The sequence below is a fragment of the Manis pentadactyla genome, chromosome 1 (assembly GCF_030020395.1).
Source record: "Manis pentadactyla isolate mManPen7 chromosome 1, mManPen7.hap1, whole genome shotgun sequence".
Lineage (NCBI taxonomy): Eukaryota > Metazoa > Chordata > Mammalia > Pholidota > Manidae > Manis > Manis pentadactyla.
This window is the reverse complement of record NC_080019.1, coordinates 116,225,389-116,248,043: the sequence shown is the minus strand read 5'-3', so window position 1 is coordinate 116,248,043 and position 22,655 is coordinate 116,225,389. Positions and strand designations below refer to the sequence as shown.

At 45.4% G+C, this 22,655-nt stretch overlaps 1 protein-coding gene across 8 annotated transcripts in view; it reads left to right on the top strand.

Moving 5' to 3' along the window:
• Positions 1–22,655, top strand: part of DGKG (diacylglycerol kinase gamma) — a 198,697-nt gene that overhangs the window by 151,162 nt on the left and 24,880 nt on the right. For all 8 annotated transcript variants that reach the window (XR_008997165.1, XR_008997166.1, XM_057500889.1 and 5 more), the window contains 2 exons: positions 791–968; positions 21,357–21,477. Coding sequence is in view for 6 of the 8 variants with exons in the window: in XM_057500889.1 (XP_057356872.1) it covers positions 791–968; positions 21,357–21,477 (299 nt within the window). In the remaining 2 variants the exon portion in view is untranslated. The remainder of the gene's footprint in view (positions 1–790; positions 969–21,356; positions 21,478–22,655) is intronic.

Below are 22,655 nucleotides of genomic sequence, written 5' to 3'. Positions count from 1 at the left end.
TGCAACCTTGGATAACTTAGCTCACCTCTCTGGTCAAGGAGTTTCCTTCTGTAAATGAAGTAAACTACCTACAATCCTGAGGAACAAGGATCAGAGCTAATACAGTTTTTGCTGCATTAGTAAACATTATGCCAAACTGGGCTGAGCTTATAGCTATTTGAGACAGGCAAATTCAAGCCTTCTGGCCTTTTGTACCTGGCAGGGCATGCGGGTGGTGGAGGTTGGACAAAGAAACTCTGCTACATCAGCAAGCACATATGCCAAAATTGCACTTACGATACAGACACTGGAGACAGCTAAATTCTGAAACCTTTCCAAATCTCAAAGTCTCGTACTTACCACAGGAGTATAAAATCTAAGGGAGTAAAATAAAATTTTTCTGTCATTTGTTGAGAATCTACTACATGTTAAGTTCTGGACTCAGTGTCCCACCAAATCTTTGCAATGGTTAAGAAGGGGCAGAACTGATGATAATGAAGTTAGACTAGAAAACAGGTTTGCGATTGTCTTGTGAACCATCCCTAAAGGCCCTTTAGATTTACCCAGGATCCCTGGAGCCTCTATCTTCCCCAGAGCTGATCAGGACTGCATCTTGCATCTCACTACAGTGGCCGAAGCGTTGAACTAGAGCTACTTTACTCAAGATTCAGCTTCTGACAGGGGCAGGCTGGTGACTGAGGGCCTATCACATCCTTCGTGAGAGCCCCCCGACACACACACATACACACAGCCCCTTGGGGTCAGATATGCTGAGGACACTAACGGATGACCTTTTCTCTCTGTCCCTCAGTGTGACGGGGTTGGGGTGGACCTGAGCAACATCTTCCTTGAAGGCATTGCCATTCTCAACATTCCCAGCATGTACGGTGGCACCAATCTCTGGGGAGAAACCAAGAAGAACCGGGCTGTGATCCGGGAAAGCAGGAAGGTCGTCATTGATCCCAAGGAACTGAAATTCTGTGTCCAAGGTAAGCCAGGCATGAGGAAAGTCACTGTAGGTCAGCGCCCTGGTGGGAGGAGCATTCAGATGGGTGTGTTAGCAAACTGCATCAGATTCTACAGCCTGACAAGGACCCAAATATTCTGGGGGTACACTGACAAATTGTCCCTGATGTTGCAAAGCTTACAACCTAATTGAGAAAAGAAAATTAACAATAAGGGAGCCTTAAATGACAGTAGTCAAACTGTGGGATTCCATGAGGTCAGGAGTCAAATGCTGCTCCTGTTAAGGTTCCCGGTATCCTCCAATAAAGCCAACAGACAGTTCTCAACCTTGATCTCACTTCGCCTGTCAGCAGCATTTGACCCAACTGGTCACTCCCTCTTCCTGGAAATACTGTTCACTTGGCTCTAGGACTCCACAAGTTCCTGGTCTTCCTCCTACTCCCTGGTGCATCTTCTCACTCTCTTTTTGTTGATTCTTCATCTTCTCTCTAAACTCCTTGCTGGTGGGTCCCTAGGCAAGGATCTAGACCCTCTTCTCTTTTCTGTCTGTACTGACTTTCCTGATGACCTCATCCAGTCATGAGACTTTATTTAAATACTGAGTATCGATGACTCAGCATGTCCAAGACTGAACTCCTGCCGTCCCTCCGCAAACCTCTCCACCCGAAGCCTTCTCCATCTCAGCTGATGATTCCAACCTTCCCCTGCTTGAGCCAAAACACTTGGCATGATCCTTGGCTCCTCCTTTGTCTCACATCTCCTATCTAATCCATCATAAAATCTGGTGACTCTACTTTTAAAAAACATCCAGGATCCAATCACTTCCTACCGCTGCATTCCTAACCCCTTTATCTGAGCCACTGTCCTCTGCTCCCTGGATTCCTACAGAATCCTCCTAACTGGAGTCCCTGCTTCTACTTCTGCCCTGTACAGTCTGTGCTCACCCCTGCATCAGCATACCCCTGGGAAAATGTCAGACTCGGCAGGCCACTGTCCTGCTCAAAATCCTTCTGTGGCTCAGAGTAAAAGATCTTCACGTGGCCTCAGAGGGCCACAGAAGGTCTGGCCTCCTGTTACCTCTGAGACTTCATCTTCTCCTCCCCGCCGACCCCTCTGCTCTGCCACCCTGCTCCTCTAATACAGAAAGCGGTTTCCATAGACCGACTCTTCTTTCTGCCTAGAACAACTGGGTAGGGTGCCTTAGAGGACATCAGGTGGGCCTTCCCCTTTTAACCCCCCAGGGCATATTCTGAGAGAACCCTTAAAAACCACCTCCAGTCCCACAGGTTCCGGGCCATTTCCACCAATGAACCAAGTGGGGACTCAGAGTTCCTGGCAGCTCCGATTCCTCTTTGAGTGGACGAATGGCCCCCGCTGACCCTCAGGGACTCCCAATAGACTGGTCAGCTGGCCGAGAGAAGCCAGGTCTGAGGCATTGCCAAAGACACCATACTAAGAGGCAGGAGACAGGGTTGAAGTCCAAGTGCTGGCACTGACCTACTTTTTGGCATCTCTTTGCCATAAAACCAGCATCTTGTGTAAAATTTTGATAGCCGAATGGATGGGGTTTAATGGCATCATCAGTTCTTAAACCAGGCCTCAAACTTTCATTTGTTGAAGATGAAGGTTCCTGGGCCCTCACCCAGATCTACCTAATCCATCTCTGGGTTGGTTCCTGGGACTCTAAATTGGTAATGAGCTCCCCAGACAACTCTGATGGACTGCCAGGTTTAAGAAGCACTGACAGACAAGTGTCTGTGAATCTGGGTCTGTGTTCTTTGATGTCCCAGACTGTTTGTGCTAAGATTGGATATGATCCCACAGTTGAAGGAGACAAACTTGGCTGACTTTCAAAGAGAGGGGCTACTTGCTTATTTCAGACCCATCTGTTAGATTGTTATATTCTAAGGTGAGGTCATCAAGAGGGTTTGTCTCCACACCTCTGTCCTTTAAGACAGGACTTGGGAATTTTTATTTCTCTGTTGTGCTCTTAAGTCCCCTTTATTTCACACAGTAAACTTTCCAATTTGTATAAATTATTAAACTGAATAATGGGTTCCTCCTTCCTCCCTTGGCAGTGGAAGCAGAGGGTGGGGGAAGCACTGGAGGTCATAGAAAGGTTGTGCAGATTTTCCCACCCTGGTGCTCCGACCACAACCCCCACTCTGGCACCAGCCCCATCCTAACAGAAGCAGGGTAGGCTCCTCCCCCACCCTCCACCCAGGGGCTTGGGGAAGCTCTTGCTGAAGACATGTTCTAGTTTCGACTCAGGGGCAATCTTTGTCTTCCCCTTACATATCTGATCATGTATCTTCCCCTTCAAGCAAGGATGATGTGTCTGCTGATCACCCTTGACCATCATGTACAGGAACTCTTCCCCAAATCCCCCTTTCCCACCCCAAGAATGTGCTTTCAGAGCTAAAAATGAAGCTATTTCCTGTTCTTTAGATGAGGACATGAGCGGATCAGAGCAGAGGCCAAGGAGGGGGCCTGGCTTCTGGGCTTTACAGAGACACCAACACTGAGCTTTTTTTTTGAAAGGGCCATGATCTCATATAAGTTGAAATGTTAATGGGGAAAAGCTAGAGACAACCTATTTTAGCAAAAGCATTGGCCTAGGTGCCAAGAGTCCTGGGTTCCAGTCCAGATGCTGCTTCTCACTAGCAACACTGGGCAAGTCCTTTCAGTTGGGGTTTCAGTTTTCCTTATTTGTAAAACAGGCAAATCATAGAGGTTCCTATAAATCACAGGTTCCTCCTGGCTCCACAAAATTAAGGCATAGCCAGGTTTTGGTCTAGGTGAACTCCTTGAACAGAATTATATGACAGGTTTCTTTGTTCTTTCAGTGTTTTTCGTCCCACAATTTATATGCCAGCAGCTAAGAAGTCAGGGATCTCTGTCTGCAGGGCCTTTGTTTGTTGGGATTCTTTATTCTGGCAATTTCAGTGGGATTGGAAGTGAGGGAGAAGTCAGGAGACAGTAGTGGGAAGGCAGTGATTTATCATAAAAAGTATAAGAAGAAATGACAATAGAAGGGGTTACTTTCAAATCTCTCTCATCACAGATCAGTCTTCTTGCAAAAGCAATCCAAGAAAGGTTGTTCAAGATTATCATAAAATGAGTTCTATAAAAACACTGGCTGATTAGAAAACAATAAGGGGTACTGGGTAAAGCACCAAGCTTACAGTTGAATGACATGGGTTTAAATTTAGGCTTTACACTTCCTAGTTTTGCAAACTTTGGGAAATTACACAAACTCCCTAAGTCCCAGCTTCCTCATCTGTAAAATGGGCATAATAATACCTAGCTTGTTACAAAGGTGATTCATGTATAGCATAAACTCAAACTTTTTAAATATTTAGACTTACACCATCAATTGTACCTACTCTGTCCCTTCTTGATCTTTCAGATTCCAGGGATTGAGTCTGGGTGTTATTCGTCTTTGAATCCCCAGTACACAGTCCAGTGTAGTTAGTCAAACAAAGGTTGTTGGATCAAAGAGAAGTACATGGGCATTGATTCTTTTTAGCTTTTATAACACCAATGAGAATAGTGACAGACTGTCTCTTGTATTTATATTCCATTGTGGCTTGCAACAGTTTTGCATTTATTAACTTAATGTGATCCTAACCAAAAACCCATGAGCAAAGTTATATCTCCTCCCCTCCATATCACCGTTGTGTAGTTGGGGAAAACAGCTCCAGGTGGGTAGGACTTAAAGAATTTATGTCCAGTGGTGGCCTCAGAACCAGGTCCATGATTCCTGACCTAGCCCCAAGAGGCTAGTGTCCAATTAGAAAATTTATCTAAGGTCCTACTGTGTGTATTGCACAAGCCAGGCACTCAGGAAACAGGAAACATCTATGACCCAGTCCAAGTAAAGGCTCCAGATATACTTGTTGAAATTCTGCTCCCCCTGCAGGGCCTGCCCCAAGGTTCATCTCCTTCTTGGAGCCTTATTGTGGTATCTCTAGAAAGGAGTCCAGGCTCTGAATTCCTAGAGCACTTCATTTTGCCCTCTGTCTTGCAGTACAGTGATTATAGAAAGCCTTGCTGCATAGGCATGTACATCCACATCATCTTTCTCCTGCCAGTATTTGGAAAATGGGGAGCATGTGTTCTTTGTCTTGGTGTCCTTTCCAAGCCTAACATCCTACCTGGCTCACATTGTTCTGTGGAAATGTTTGTTGGAGGGAGGGACAGAGGGGGAAGGACTCTTGCCTTTGGTCTGCCAGCACAGTGGACGGTAGATTCTGGAGCTGGACAGAAACAGGCATTTAGTGAAAAATCTTGGGGGGAAAAAAAAGGGTTCTGAAGAGTTACATGTACTGTGAAACTGAGAATTCAGTTTCATAAACCACTAGAAACTTTTTGATAAGTAAGATATACCCACTATCTTCAAATAAGTAATTGAAATATAGCTTAGAGGACTTTTAATTCAAAGTCAGTGTGGAGTAAGGGACTAGACATTGAACTATAAGTTAGAAGAGTCAGGTATTCGCCTCACCAGCCAGGTGACATTGGTTGGGTCACTGAACCTTTCCAAGGCTCCATTTCAACCCTTCCTTACAAAATGGAAACAATTACAGTCTCTCTCCCTCAGCATTGTTTTGAGGGTTAAAAGAGATCATCCACGTAGAACACTTAGCAGAGTGCCTGGTATTAGCAGAGAACATGCGGAGCACTTGATCAATAGCAATCAGAATTATTGTTAAGCAGTAATTGGAAGGTGGTGTTTGGTGTATGATAAGAAAGGGGCCAAATTTAGAATTTCACTCTCTTGACCTCTGCTTCAGGAATTTGGTTTAGATTATCTTTAAATAACCTGCTGCTCTAACACCGTGTAACTCTAGGGTTCTTTGTTGGCACTGTGCTTAAATGTGTTTGGCTGTTGCTGCCAGTGTGGGGTTATACCCGAGCTGCCTGTCCAGTGAACTAAGGGGAGGGTAAACAATGCCCAGTCTTGCCAGGAAACCAGGTGAAATACCCAGGGCAGGGCACAAAGCTGGATCTGTCCCCACGGGGCTGGCGAGTGGGGCCTGGAAAGCTCTGCCATTGTTTCCCACTGGCCCCAGCCTATGTATGAATGCCGAGAGTTCCTGCACATTTTCCCAAACTCTTCCCTCAGCCTCATACCTGCCCCAATCCAGCCTTCAGCCTTGAGCCAGGAGCAGTCCGGAGGCTGCGTCACCCACACCTGCCCACCTCCAGCTATCTGTTTTAAAGCAACATTCCTCTCGGACAAAGAGCTAAAATCTCCCTAGACTCTCTCTAGATAATAGTTTTTGCACTTTCTGGTAAACAAAGATAGGGAGCAGACACCGTCAGTGGAATACATACTTCAGGCGGGAATTGAGTTGATTCCCTAGCAATAGGGACAGGCTTTCCGTCATTAGTCAGTACACTCACAAAACACCTACCAAGTGCCAGCCACCAGGGAACAACGATGAGCAAAAACAGACATAGTCCCTATAGCCATTAGGGCATGTGGGAGCCAGGCCTCAATAACATAATCCCACAGAGAGGTACAGAGTTAGGATCTGTGATAAGTGCTAAGAAGGATAAGGCTATCCAGGACCCCAGCAATGCCAGCTGGCCAGTGGGTAGCTCACAGGTATGCCTTGCTAACCTGGTGCTCAAACCAACTGAGCAAGCAGGCATTCACATGGGCACCATTCTGGCAAATGCATACCGTCATCAATCCTGCCTCCCAGATGCCAAGGTCTTGCTTGGGAAGGGGAAAATCCTCCCACTGCAAAATCACCTAACTCCATTACTTTACAGGCACATGAGGTTCAGTCTACCCACACACTGTGCCCATGTGGAATTTTGTTAATTGTACAGACCATACCTTGAATCTCAAAGCAAGAGAACGAGACACCAAGCCAGCCATTTCAGTCACACTCCCATGGCGGGAGCTAGAGCTCAGATGAGACAAAGTAATTGCGACACATGAGTTCATTGCTTTTCAGGGCTTTTGTTTCATGTGTATGAAACCCTAACAAAAAGTGGGCTGTTGGATCAGGAGCTGTCCAGGGTTTAGGTTCCCAATTTTCCCATTTGGTGGTCTGACCAGTCAGCCACTTATGCTCATTAGGGTTGAGAGAAAATAGAAGTGCTCCTAAAAAGTGTGCATTTCACAGAGGTCTCTCTGGCCCAGGTCTCTCCTGGGGATTGAGACAGAGCAATGTGAGTGACCCCTGAGGAGCCTGGGGGTACCTGGGGGTGCATGCAGTGGGACTCCCCTCAGCACTGGAAAGTAACCGTGGCAACGAACATGTCATCCCTCTTAAAACAGTTTTCAGCCTAGAGACTCCTCTTTGTTCTTCAGAGGAAATCACAGCTTTGTCATTCAGTGCTTCAAGGAATCAACATGCCCCAAATGAGTCATATCTCTCCCGCTCTTTACACACCCTCTCCCCTCTCCAAAAGCCCACTGCCCCTCCGTGTTCCCTGCTTTGTTCATGGCACCACCTGTTGCCCAGACTAGAGACCCAGAGTCACGCATTTTCCCCTCACAGCTGGCTGGTGGAGCTTTCCTATAATTATCTCTTACATGGTGTGTCTCCCACCCAACTGTGAGCTCCTCAGCTCCAGATGTCATAGTCCCCCTCTATCCGTGTGCCTGGCATAGTCTCTGAGACCTCAGAAGGGCTTATTAATAGTGGTTGACCTAAATGACCCAGGTCAGGGGCACCTGGAGTGGTGAGTTAGGGAATTGTGTTTGAGTTGATCTATCAGAAAAATGGGATTTGTATGTGATGCTCATATACAACATTCCACATTCCTGTGCCAACATCAGCCTGTACAGGAGGCCAAGAGGTCCACCTCCTGTCCTCTTCCCTTCCCCAAGCTGCTGTCTGTTCCCAGCTGACTACATCAGACTACATCAGGCAGCCACTCTCGTGGCATCTGTCAGGGCTGGGACTCTGCAGGTTAGGCAAGGTATGTTTCTGCAGCTTCCAAACAAAGGCCACAAAGCCTGGTTCTCAGATAAAGAGCCTGTTTCTATAGAAACTATGGTGTTTCCTATGTAGCACCGAAATCCCAGAATCACAGTTCTCTTAGAAATGTAGAGATCATTTTGTCCTTTAGCTAAGGAAAGCTTGTGAGCCAGCAAGGTGACGTGGCCAAAGCCCGACTGAAGTGCAGGTCCTTTAGCCCACACAGGCCAGCCCTTGATCCAACAGCGAGTAGGCTGGCAAACTTTTTCTGTGAAGGGCCACATAGTGACTATTAAAAACTTAGGCTTTGTAAGCAGTACAGTCTCTGATGCAGTTACTCAACTCCATCCGCTTAGCAAGAAAGCAGCCATAGACAATACACAAGCAAATGAGGATGGCTGTGTTCCATAACAACTTTGTTTACACAAACAAGCAGCAGGCTGGATGTGGCCCTTGAGCTGTGGTTTGCCCATCTGCACAGAACCTCATGTGGTTCACAACCAGCAACAAGGATGTCACCTGAGAGTGTCAGAAATGTAGACTCAAGTCCCAGGCCAGACCTGCTGAAGCCACGTCTGCATTTTAACAAGATCCCCTGGTGATCTTATATGTACTGAAGCTTGACAAGGACTGCATTGTGGGCCTGGCTGCTCCCCCTAAGAATGCCAAGAAGAAACTTCATGGATTAGAAAAATGAGACCAGGGAGATTAACTGACCTCTCCAAGGTCACACAAATAGGTGGATCTTGACTAGAGTCCAAGTCCTAGTATTCCAAATACTGAATTCTTTCTACACACATAAGTGCTCACCCCAGCATCTCCATTTCTGGCTATCTCCAACCCAACTCAAATGCACTAGAAATTCAAAGCAAGCAGTCCTTCATTCTTAGCTCACTGCTGAGCCAAGCTGTGTCTCCACTCCTCCCCGACTCCCAGCCCAAGAACTGGGAGGGGCCGGCGAGATAGAATTGTGCCTCTGGAGGCTGCTCTGCAGAGGAGAAACTTGCTCACACAGGTTTAAGCTGGAGTTAAACTCCAACATAATTCCTGCCTTAGGAGGTTTGCTGCTCAAAATAGAACCACAGAGAGAAGGAACCTTTCATTTTTCACATGCAAAAGAAATTTCTAGACTGACTCTTTGGCAGATCCTAGATGCCTTAGATGTTTCCCTCTTGCTTGCCCCATCTTGACCCACACACCAGCTCCTGTGCCCCTGTAGCAGCTTGTCGACCATTAATACCAGGTGCCTCCTTAGACCCAGCCCACAGCTGGCCACACACTCTGCACAGCCTGAATGTTGGTGTTCTAATTGATCTACTTCTAATTTGTGCAAGAAGTATTTCATCTCCTTAATCAATAAATATGTATTAGGCTGTTATTTACTGAGGACTTACTTCTGGACCAAGCCTATTGCATATTTAACTACAGACCTTCCTTTACTTACAACGGGGTGACATCCTGATAAATCCATCATAAATTGAAAATATCATAAACTGAAAAATGAAAAATGAGACCAGGGAGATTAATTCAGCTAACCTACTGAACATAAAAGCTTAGCCTTGCCAACCTTAAATGTGCTCAGAACACCTTCATTAGCCTACAGTTTGGAAAAATCATCGAACACAAAGCCTATTTTATAATAAAGAGTTGACTATCTCACGTAACTTACATACTGAAAGTGAAAAACAGAATGGCTATGAGCGGGTACAGAATGGTTTTAAGTTTATTGGCTGTTGCGCCCCCCATGATCACGTGGCTGGCAGAGCTGACCTGGCCGCCCCTGCACAGCATCACGAGAGGATCCTACTGCATTTCGCTAGCCCGGGGGAAAAAACAAATTCAAAATTCCAAGTATAGTTTCTACTGAATGAATATCACTTTCACACCATTGTAAAGTCAAAAATTCATAAGTCAAACCGTTGTTAAGTCAGGAACTATCTGTATTTAATCCATTTTATGGCTGAGGACACAGGAGCTGATGGGGCTAAGTGACTGGCTCAAGAACACGGACAATACAATTGAGCCTGGATTCAAACCTGCCTTCAAGGATCTGCAGAGCTCCAGGTACTGGAGAGGATGCAAGCAGAAGTGTAACGCGGTCCAGACCTCTAGTACTTCGCAGTCTACATATGAGAATGTGTAGAACAATCCTGTTAACACTGGCATGAGAGGCAAGTACCCTAGAATGGCAGAGTATGACAAGGTGAGGGCAAGAAAAAGAGGAGCTTTCCTTAGGAACTGAATCCCCAGCTGCCCGGCACTGTGCCATGCACCTAGGAGGTGATCAATAATATGTGATGTATGACTGAAAGAATGAATGAACAAGATACAATGAAAGTGTGCTAACTTGAAGTTGGTAAGGACTTAACACTGAGTAAGAGAAGGGGAACATGGACTAGAGCACTAGCACACAGAAGTAGCCAAAGGGAAGGCTGGAAAGATAGAGACCCTTGAGTAACATGCTATGGAGTTTATACATGGTCCTCTGACTAATAGGACATGAATGTTTTTCAGCAGAAACAATAGCATGATGGGAGTAATGTGCAGTCTGGATTAGAAGAAAGGGAAAAGAATGGGTGGCAAGGAGACCAGTGAGAAGACTAAAGCAGAGCACAGGCTCACAGCCCTCAGGCCTTGAACTGGGAATCAGTGGCCCAAAAGGTGCAATGGACACAAGCCAACAGGAAGTAGGGAATAGACAAAGGGGGTGCTGCTGTCACGTGGTGATTCCTCCCTCTCCCCAAACTACCCAACAGGATCCCAGCTTCTTCTACCCACAAACATAGCCTTCTGCCTGCCTCCACACCCGAACTCCTCCCCATTACCAGCAGCTTCTGTTGGCAGAATGGATGCCTTAAGCAGGGACCTATGTCTTTTCCACCTGCAGTATGCTGCCAGCGCCCATCTTTTCCAATTTTCAGGCCAATTTGTCCAATACTTGTTAAGCATCTGTGTGAATTTGGCACTAGATTCTGAAATATTTTACACTCATCATCTCATTTTAATGCCTTTGAGAGACAATTTATAATTAGATAAAAGAGGCCCAGGGAGGTTAATTGATTTGTCCAGGGCACACTAATTGGTGGACTGGGCACTAGAGCTGTGTCCTAGTATCCCAAACACAACATTCCTTCCATGCACAGCATGATACCCTCCCCTACATCCCCATTTCTGGCCAATCCTGAACCATAACTAGAAAAAAAATCCCTCTCGAGCACAACTTTCCTCTAGTTGTTTTGACTTTCTGGGTCAGGTGGGTATTGTGTGTATCTCTGAGCTGTAATTAGTTGTGTTGGTGTAGATGTCTGCAGTGGTACCTTATATGTGTCACATCTGAGAATACGGTTTGAGTTGAGCTGGAAAAAAACCTCACCACCAATTGATGCATTTTATTACATACACGGTACCTGGAATTGAAGATTCTTCAGCTCAGTGGGCAAAGTAATGACAGATAATACACCAACTAGTATTGTACCTTCAGGCCAAGAAACTCAGAATTCCATTTAATAAGACTGTGTTCCCAAGAAGTCCCTTCTGAGAGTTGAGAAGAGGCTCACTCACTTCCATGCCCTCAGACACCCTATCACTCTAAGATACGTTGTCTCTGTCCCAAGTCCTTTATTCAGAGGTTATTTTTGGAGTCAGACAGGCCTTGGTTTGAATTCCAGCTTTACCATGTACCAGCTTTGTAACATTAGACAAGTTCTTCAACCTCTCTGAGCCTCAACTTTTTAAAATATTGGGATAATTGTTTAGTATCAGAGTTGCCACAAGGATCAAAAGGCCTTGCCTAGAGTCATGCCCAGTAATGGTCATTCTCTACATGTCCTCATCGGGACCACCAAGTCAAGATTCCCTATAGCCCCCTGCCTTCCAGGCCTTATAAGACATTCTGCCCCTGGGTTTTCTTTAGAGGTGTGGTGAAGTCAGACCCTCACTTCAGAGCCATTTCCAGGGGATCATTTCTTTCTAAGAGATTCCCCAGCACACCAGTCTGCCAGCACACTGCCTCTCCCCCTGGAAAGCAACTGACCGTCAGCATAGAGAGGAGCAGAAGCCCCCGTCCCCACGGGACAGCTTTCATCTGAGCACCACCAACCAGGACGAGAAAGCCATACAGAGAAGGGCCTGCTCTTCCCTCTGCCCCGCCACACAAGCAGGCTTTCAGGAACCAGCGACAATGGCCACTGTGAGCCGGCACTTGCTCTTTCCCTTGCCTCGGTGTACAGTAGCGCAGAACATCCTGTCTTCTTCTAGTGGGAGGAGCGGCAAGGACTGCTGACAGTCTGCTCTTGATCCAGACAGTCAGGAAAGCCAGCCACCACCTTTGCTGAAGAGCTCAAATACACTTTAGGGATACATTGTCCCCACCTCCAATCAGGTAAAATGGGGGACTCAAGGAGGGAAGTGACTTGCCCAAGGTCACACAACTAGACAGACAGCCAAGACAAAAATCCCCTACCTGCTGGACCAACACATTCCCTCTCCCTCTGACCCCGCAGCCCCTCTCCTCACAAAGTGGTGGCTCAGACATCCTTCTCCTCCCTACGTGTTTCCATCTGGATTATCCAGAGTCAAAGACCATGCCATATCCTCTGGCCGCTTTATGCCCTGATGGAGTGTCACAGATCCCTGGTAGTAGAAGAAATCTGCAAGCTAGTGTGATAAAGGCAGGGCACCAAGGAAGTCCCCTCAGAGTGGGTACCCAGCTGGGCTAGGGCTGTCAAAACAGATCTCTGAATGATCTCTAGATCCTACTCTGCAAGGAGGCTTGCTCAGCCCAGGAACAGGGGAAGACAACATGGATCCTATGGGATTGTGTAACAACACATACATACATACACACACAGGCACACAAATGCAGGAAAAAGAAAGGGACTAAAGGAATTCATCTCCACACAAAAAGCTGAGTGTCCTCCCTTCTTTAGAGTGAAGACAGAAATGGGGATGCTTTACTTTCCAGGAGGGGCACTTAACCTTAAAATCTCAAGGTCACAGCACCTGCGTGCTTCCTGGTATCTCTGCTTTTCTCTTCCTCAGTACTCTGTTCTTCCCTCGCTCCCCCTCCCTCTTTCCTCACCCATCTCCCCTCCTCCTCTCCTTCTTTTCCCTCCTGCACTGCCTCCTCTGAGTGACATTCATCACCATCTGCCCAAGGCCGTGCACTTACCGTGTAGCAAAGCCAGACTTTCCCAAGGATGTCCCTGTGTAAGGAAACAAAGTCACAGTAACAGCCAGTTTCTTGAGGGCCTTCTGTGTGCTTTCTGCGCAGGGCAGGGGATGACTTCCCCTGCAACCCTGACAGAAACCCTGCCAGTGAGTTATTTTATCTGCATCTCCCAGGTGAGGGGCAGACTCAGAGAAGCTCCGTGACTTCTCCAATGTGATAGAACTAGTGGGTGCTGAGCGACAGTCTGTCCAAAGCCTGCGCCCTGTGCTTCACAACTTGTCTCAGGAGTGCTTTCCTTTGGTGGGGCTTACAGAGTGCCAGGGAAGGAGCCCTCCTGTCTGTGTGGTATGCTGGCATGGGGCCCTCTGCCTCTGCCCTGTGATGGAGTTAGGATCTCTAAGGAAAGCACTGGTCACAGATTCTTCTTCAGGCTCATTATGGTTGGGCTACCTAAGGACTGGGTGCTCTGAGAGGCCAGGTGGGAACGAGGAGGGGTGGAGATCCTATCTGCCCCGCTGAAGAACAGGGAAGAATCTCCTGGGGTTCTCTCCATCTCCCCACCCCCAGGATATTTTCAGGCTGCTATGCTTCTAAGCCAGCTTTGAAGCTCTTCAGCCAGGAGCAGTCTTTCATCTGCACAGATCTGACCCAGTGGGAAGCTTAGGTGGGCTGATCAGTGCCAGGCTTTGTTGGGCTCAGGGAGCCTGAGCTGCTAAGGGCACGTGGTCCATCTCCATGGAAATTTGGAGGCAGGAGAGGAGCCCAAGCTGACGCCTGCCACAGCCTTGGTGGGCCAAGTCTGAGAGAGGCCTGCCAGCTACCACTCACTTGTCTAGACTGTGGGGACTGAACCTGGCCTCACCACAAGGCAGAGCTGGGCTTGCATCCTTTCTTTCAAAAACGGTAAAAGGACCTGCCTCTCCCAAAGCCTGTCAGCTTCTCTATACTCAGAGGTAAGGGACACATCTAATTGCTGTTTACAGAGTACCTTCACGTTCTTTATCTCTTTTGTCCTCAGAATAATTCATGAAGTAGGTTTTATTATTGTCCCTGTCATGGGCAGGGACCTAGGAGGAATTTTGTCCCCCTGCTCCCGCCCTGCCAATTCATATGTTGAAGTCCTAGCCCCCAGTACCTCAGAATGTGACTATTTGGAGATCGGACGTTTGAAGAGGTGATTAAGGTAAATCGAGGCAGTTAGGATGAGTCTTAATTGATTGGCATCCTTATAAGAAGAGGAAATTTTGTCACAGAGGGAGAGACACCAGGGATGCATGTGCAGAAAGGAAAGACTCCATGAAGAGGCAGCAAGGGGGGCCATCTGCAGACAAAGGATAGAAGCCTCAGAGGAAACCAACCCAGCTCGCACCTTGATCTTGGCCAGCCAGCCTTCAGGACTGTGAGAAACTAAATTTGTGTTGTTTAAACCACCCAGCCTGTGGCATTTTGTTATGGCAGGCCTAGCAGACAGACTCAGAGAAGACAAATAACCTACCCTGTACGGACACAGCAATTAAGCTGTTAGCCCCAAGCTCAAGAGCTTGTGCAGAGTTTCTCAGGTTTTTTCTTGAACCCTGTGACTCCATTTGTCTATCAGAGGCCACTTACTAAGTAGAGACAAATTCCTTTTTGCTTTTCTAATTAATCAGACACATACACCTGCCAGTAAGAGCTTCAGATCAGCATTAGCTAACTAGTGTTAACCACTGTACTGATCGGAGTCCAGCCCAAAACAATAACACCTAACATCTCACTTCACCTGTGCTACTGTAACCCAAGTATAGGAACAGTGCCCACAGGTTTTATTATTACACAGATGTCCTAGGGCATAGGGCAGACTTCCCCACCACTGTGGTGGGATGGTTCAGAAACTCTCTGGGTGCCATCACATAACCAGGGTTTCGACACCTCCGTGGAGGCTTGCTGATATCCTGGGCCAGCCCTTTGCAGCCCTCGGACCTAAATCCCAGAGTGCCCATGGAAGGCGGCAACAGGGTAGGGGTGGGATGGAGATTAACAAGGCATCCTGTTAGGCTAAGGACCTCCCAGGCTTCCCCGGGGCACCACAAATGAGGAATCCAAGTTATCAATACATCCTGAGTTTTCTTGCATCTTAAATGACTGTATTTTCATTAATGTGAAGAAGCAGCCAAAATGAAAATAAACATTAAAATTATACATTAAAAGAGAGAGGCAAGAGCTACACTGTGTCATTGTTATCTGTTATATGCAGATTAAATCAAGTCATTAAATTCATGGAAAGCCTGTAACCCTGTTCAATCTAGGCAAGTAGTTGTTATGATTATTATTAATCATTATCTCTTTCTCCTTTTAAGCCAAACCTGTCAAAGTCTTTGGCACTAAGACAAATTAGACATGTGTCTTATTCAGTTTACTCAACAAACATTATTAGGAGCCTTCTATATGCCAAGGCCTGGGCTAGTTGCTAGGGATGCAAAGATAAACAAAATGAGAACATATCCCTGCCTTCAACTCTCAATAGAGTTGGGAGAGTGCCGTGCACAGGAACAATTGTGGCTGGGTGAGATCCACTATCAGGGGAAAGACAAAGCACGGTGCCTGGGGTATCCCAGGAGCATAAGCAGCAGTTCTCCAGACGAAGAGACACCTGTGCAGGGGACAAGGCCAGATAGTGAATGACCTTGCACACCTGGCTAGGGACGGGAATGTTGTCTCTGGGCTTCCAGAGCCACTGAAGGGTCTGAGGAAGAGAGTAGACAGATGGGATATGCCCCTTAAAAAGAAGGGCTTTGCAGCCTTTACCTGTGGCGCTCCAATCCTTCCTCCTGACAGTGGGCAGGACTAAGAAAATAAAAGCCAAACAGGGCTGCTGAGATCAAAGAAGTGGGAAAAGGAACAGAGTCAGGGAAGAGATTAAAGAAGGAAAAGACGGACCGAGCCAGATGCCCACTTCATCTAAAGTTCACCTTGATTTTTGGCCTCTGTGTGGAAATGTAAAATTCTGAGGAACATTGAAGGTTTTAAAAAATGTTAGCCCAAATATTATGGTTTGGGGACTCTTGTACACAGCTCTAGGAAGGCAGATGAACAGGCAGTTGGGAGTTGTCAGGGTGAATGTGGCAGGAAAGGAAAGTGAAACTAATATATGTTTGCGTCCACTCTGTGCCAGGTGTTTTCACTTACAGCTCTGCCATTTAATCTCCCACTGCACTTTGAGGTTGGTAGTATTATCCCTAACTCCTAATTTTCAAGTGAAGAAGCTCTAGATTAAAGCAGTCAGGAAGTAACTTGTTTGTATCCTTCTCCACTCTAACTCCTGCATATGTGTTGGGAAGTTTTATTGCCTAAGGCTCAAGTTCTCTAAACTTGAGTGCACCTCAGAATCTTCCAGAGGGCCTGTTAGAACATGGACTACCAGACCTAGAGTTTCTGAGTCAGTCCATCTTGGGTGCAGCCTGAAGATTGGTTGTGTTTCTAGTAAGTTCCCAGATGCTGCTGCTCTGAGATCACACTTTGAGGGCCACTGGCCTATGCAGATGACCTACCCAGTAACTTAGCCTGGTGGTTCCCAAACTGTGCTGCATTTTGCAATCACCTGGCGATCTTTAAAAATAAATACTGATGCCTAGCTCCTAGGCCCACACATTCTGATTTAACTGGTGTAGGTGCATCATTATTTGTAAAAATTCCCCAGGTACTTCTAATATGTAGCAAAGTTAAGGGACAACTGACCTAGCCTCACTTGTCCTTGACCCTAAGACCTATCACCACCCTCTTCAGCTGCCCACTCCTGGGGCTACAGGGGGAACTTGTCATCTACTAGCAGAGCTCCCAGCACCTCTTTCCAGCCCTCCTGCTCCCACTGTCTCAGTACACCTGCTCCGAGAACGCATCACGTCTCTTGCTTGCCTTCTTCTTTTTCATCCAGTCTTTCATCTCCTTCCATATTCAATAATATGGTATAATTATTGCAACCATCCCTTGCCTACAGCCAATACACCATCCTCCTTGTTCTTTCTTTGACCATATCTATTCAAGAAGGTCTGAGAAGGAGTATCTAAATCAAACTCTACACATGAAAGTCCAAGGAGACTTCTCAAAGTTGATGATGATTGAGCTGAGTTTTCATAGACAAGTAAACATGGAAGAGGGCATTTCAAGCAGGAGTACAGCATATGAAGAGGCATGAGGAGGGAAACAGTCAGGTTTACCTGGAGAACTACAATTGTTATGTATATCTGGAGCAGATACTAACCTTACTGTGTCAGGAAATAAAACTGCAGGACCAGCCTCTTGCTAGATGGGTATGGGCCTTGAGCATCAAGCCAGGGAGTTTACATCATCTTTACAAGTATGAAGAGCAGTTGATAGGTTTTTTACATGACACTTGGAAAAGCATGAAGTAGAAAATAGCAATCACCTTTAACCTAATTGCCCAGAACTTACCACTGTTAAGATTTTAGAGGATTTGTGCCTTTTTTTCTATTCATATTCTTACATAGTTGACAGCATGCTAAATTTATATCCCACCTTCATACCTAACATCATATATATGCATATTTATTGGTTTTGAGATTTTATAGTATTTTAATGCAAGCATAATACTCTATCATATGGATATTCTATAAGTTATTTACTGTCGTACAGGGGGAAGTCAGGGAGGGGGAAATTTCACTATTATTCACTATTATCATCCAGTTATGGATGTTTGTATGAACTTAGCTTCTGTTAATGATTTCTTGTGACCAATAGTGAGAATGAAATCCATCAATCATTTTCATGAATTAACCATGAAAGTTTTAAACACTTACTGTCAGATTTCTTTCTAAAAATCTTTCTGCCCGTGTACACTATCATCCTTTAAAAAGAATGTCCCTTTCTTCTTCCCTTCCCAGGACTTGGTGTTACAGTCAGTGCCACTGAAGGAGTTTTGGTATGAGGGTGACATGCAGATTTGCATTTATAAAATCACATACTAGAGTCTGAATCAAGTGGGCCAGACCGGGACTGCTATTGCTGTCCTTGATGTTCCTCCTTTGCTTCCACATTCTCCTTTTCCCATTTTTCATCTTTTTTTCTTTCTTAGCATACATTGTTAACAGCATACAAGCACAAGACTTGTTACCAAGAGCAGTGCTGAAAATCTGTGGTTTTAACAAGCTTGTGGTGAGCCCAGAGACCCTATTTTCTAGTTCTGTCAAAAAAACAACCTCTGGATAGTAATTCTCCATAGTTAGAAATATTTTTTTATATTTTCCAATGAAATTGTCAAGTGAGTTTACTCTTAAATTATTTCTGCATTCTGTGCGTATCTAAGCCTGCCCGTGATCATCCTCCCCCTGGAATGTCCTCCTCCTCCTCCTTCTTAACCTAGCAAATTACCTTGGCATTCATCCTTCAAGAACTTCTCTAAATGTCTGTGACACTTTCCTTCCATACCTTCCATCCAGTCAGCATCAGTTACTCAGGCCTGCTTCCTATAGTCCAATTACAGCATTTCCTATACCTAACACTTTTTCTTCCTCTTGGCCAAGAGTCTAGAGAGTAGAACATTTCGCATCCCCAGTTCTTAACACAGTGTCTGACACTTGGTTGCTACTCAGTAACTGTTGAAAGAATGAATGACTGAATTAACCAGTTCCTGTTTTAGTAAGGTGCGTGAACATTCCATCCTAAACACTAATGAGTTGAAGAGTGTAAAGACAATATGGAGATGATATGAATTGCCAAAACCACACTCTGAATCATTGGTACCTAGGGTAAAACAGACACCCTGTATACCAGGTGTCCTGATCCTGGATTCTAAATTCTGAACATTAATTGTTCTGTATGCCTGGACATTGACTTGCACCCTGTTCTTTTTCATTTAACTCCAAATTTAATTTGTGCATAAGTATCACTGTGCTGAAGGAAGTAAAGAGAATTAAGTGATTCCAGAATTTTCCAGTGTACGTTCAAAAGAAAACTCCCATGGACTGTTTATAGGTACCACACAAAAGAAGAGTCTCATGGTCTAAAGTTAAATAGATTTCTTTACCTCCAAATTTCCTGGTAGGCATTCTAAAGAGTTGAAAGAAAGATCAGGTAGGCAATGTAAAGAAATAGAAGAGCAGTCAAGTCTTCCTGCAGTAGTGGATTGGAGTCATCCTAGCCTCTTTATGCTAGGGAAGATTCAGAGTTCAAATTCAAAGGCAGAATAACAAGTATACCGACATCCTGGCCCCTTCCCCTACCTTTATCTCCTCAGTTCCACAGTTGTGTAAACCCCTGCCCCCAACCCACCCACCATGCTGATGAGATAATCCTTTATTACTTCTCTTCTAGAGCCAGGAAGCAAGGTAATGTGTGGGAAGTGATAACAACTTTAGAGTTAAAGACATTCAACAGGGCAATTTGTTAAAAGACCAAGACATTGTAAAAGCTGAAACCCTTGAGTCCATTAAGTCCCCTCTCCTTAGAACATTTTGTTACCAGGGAAGGAGGGAAAGCACTGTCAGAAACGAAAGCCTGGTACAAAAAGCAACATTTTACAAGACATCTGCCCCATTACCACTAGAGAAACCTCTAGAAAGTTCTGCTCTTTTCTCCTCCTTTATTCTACCCTAGTGTAACTCCCCACCCTCCTCACCCCTGGACACACTCTGTATATTCCTCTCCTCACTTAGGCTCTTCCTCCTCCTTCCCCCTCATCTCTCTCTCTCTCATTCATAACTCACGTTGGTTTCACAGTTTAAATGACACAGTAAACTGAGACTATCCAATGGTTTTTCAACACTCTTTGGTAGGAAGGGAACTAGTTAAGTAAGTGACTAGAGGTTTAGACATTTGTTGTTTATTGGATCCAAACTCCTTAAAAAAGCCTGGAACATTCTCCTAAATAAACATTGGCCTTTCATGGCTTCTCATTCCAAGTATAAAGGAGATGGAAAGTTTAAGAGGCAGTATCTCTTCACAGATGTGTAAAAGAGTACCAGAGAAGGAGAATGGGAGTGTGGATGGATGTAGAGGGGAAAGCTATGTGCCTGTCACAAAAAGACTAATGCAATTTGTGTATCTGTTGGCAGTAATTTCCATCAGTGATCATCAATGTTAGACTGCAATGATGGTGACCCATATATGGTCAGCCCAGTGGTTTGTTTAACTGTCTTCCTTAGAAGTACATGTATCAAGAGAATGTTTTTTAAAAATAGTTTGTCTTCTAAACAAAAAAAAAGACAAACCCAAATATCTCCTTTCCAATCTTAACAAACACTACTACACTAAACCAGGAGGCACCTTAGAAGACAGAAGCCATCTGTTAAATAAATAAAAGCACTAACATAGACACAATTTTCTAGTGTGTGGATGTTAATAGGGTGTTAGTGGTTAGCTATAGCCTATGAGAAAAGTACCTTTGCCTTAGTAGGCAAAGGAATGGAAGCTTTTAAAGAATCTGCCTTTTAATTTTGTTTCTGTTTTAAATAAATAAAGCTTGTGTTGTAAAAGTGAGTCTTGGGTCCAGCATCAAACTTGATCTGGCCATTGCTTTCACAGGAAATTGGGAAGCACAACCTAAGCCTCAGGAACTCTGAAAAAAGGACTTCTTCCAGAGGCTAAATCAGAAGTAAATGCCACCATGGGAGGCCATCAAGTCTATGTGACTTTGAGCCTAACACTCAGATTTTCTGTCCATCTTTTTTTTACCACAAACCCAGAATAATTTGGTGTAGGTGAAATATTTTTTTGCTTGGCTCAGATTAGGCACCTGGTGTCCTGAAAGAGGTCACTGGTTTCCCCAAGGAGGCCCAAGGAGGTTGGGTCACCACTGGTTTACCGCAGGCCACATTTGAGGTTAATTAGCCATCAGTCATTGTCAGCGCCAAGATGTTATTCAGACATTCAGCGAAGAGAAACTTGACCCAGCTATGGATAATGACCTTCATCAACACTCCTTCCTATCTTAATCCCAAACCAATGTGTCTTTAGCTGCATTGGGGGGTTGAAAATTATTTCAGAACTGGCTGGCTCATCATGTCTGTTATTCCATATGTGAAAAGGCTTTGATATTGATATGCCAACTTAATCATTGGATGCATACTAATAAATAATATTCTGAATCAAAACCTTTTTTCACTAGAACTGAGTTTCTCTTCATGAAAAGGCACATTTATTGACTTTTGGGGAAATTCCCTATTTATAATTGGTCTGAAAATGCTGTTTGGTGGGAGATATTGACAGCTTTAGGGTGGCCATCTGGAGACCGGGCCTTCTGTCTGAAACCAGCCTGAGGAACAGAGACATGTGTGTGTACTTCTCCTGCTTTTCTTACTCTGCAGACCTCAGTGACCAGCTCCTTGAAGTGGTGGGGCTCGAGGGAGCCATGGAGATGGGGCAGATCTACACTGGCCTGAAGAGTGCGGGCAGAAGGCTGGCCCAGTGCTCCTCTGTCACCATCAGGTATGCTTCCTCAAGACCCAGCAGCCCCTGAGTCTCTCCACCTCCCTTGACAGTCACACCAACAGCAGCTAGGAAGCCAACTTTGGATTTCAGTGCAGGGAGAGTGGGGACAGAAGCCTGACAACATTTGTAAAGACTGTCTTTGGAGATCTTACCCAAACTGGATGTAATACTACCATCCAGGACATCAACTAGAAGGTCCACTACAACCAGTTTGCTGTTCTCTTATAATGCATTGGTGAAATTCTCTAAACCAGAGTGGAAGAGTATGAGGTCCAGAGAACCAGAGGCCGAACTCCTTCCCTTTTTTCTTGTTACAAATAAAATGTTAGATGTATGCCAGAAGGCTCACTGATAAAAACCAGGTTCTCTGTCCAGCTCTGCTCTTTCTGGGATAGTGGCTTTAGAAATACTATTTCCTGTTTGCCTTTGTAGAACTAAACAATCAACGTCGGCAAACCTGCTATAACTGACCAGGAGGATGATATTCTTCAGGGTATGGACACATAGGTCAACCACTACAGTCTCCTGGAAGAGATGGACTGATGGAGGGGATCCTCAGATTTCAGTTGCTTCTGTTTAATCATTGCAACTAATCAGATTCTTATCCACCTGATTATTTCAGAAGTTTTTATTCCTTTCCTTTTCCCATTCAATTTATACAGATCAAATCTGTTAGTGTGCCTAGAGGGGACCACAGCATGCAGGTTTCCCAAAGCTATTTGACCACAGACCCTTTTTCTCCCAGAACCTCTTGGGTGAGTGTCCTAAGAGCACTTTTAGGGAAACTGCTCTTGGTGCTACCCTGCATCCCTCAGAAAGGTCCCCAGAGCTGGTTCCCTGATGTCTCTTAGCTGAGGGTCTATCCTACTGGCTCCTGTTCTTTCCTCCTTCTCTGTGTCTTCTCTGAATTTTCTAAGATTCCCCCACAGCTTTGCTCCTCTTTCTTTTCTCTCTGGGCTATTGTTGTGTGTGGCCCTGTTTTCCAGATTAATCTCTGTACTTCCCTCCCTGTCCATTCTCCTTGATTCTAACACTGTGTAGGTCCAGTCTATTAGCACATGGAAGCCATACCTTATGTATACCATGGAGAACATGACATCTTGATCCTGGAGGAGGCAAACAGGCCCTGGATGAGAGACTTCTTTTTCATATCCAGTAGAATGATTTCCAGGTAG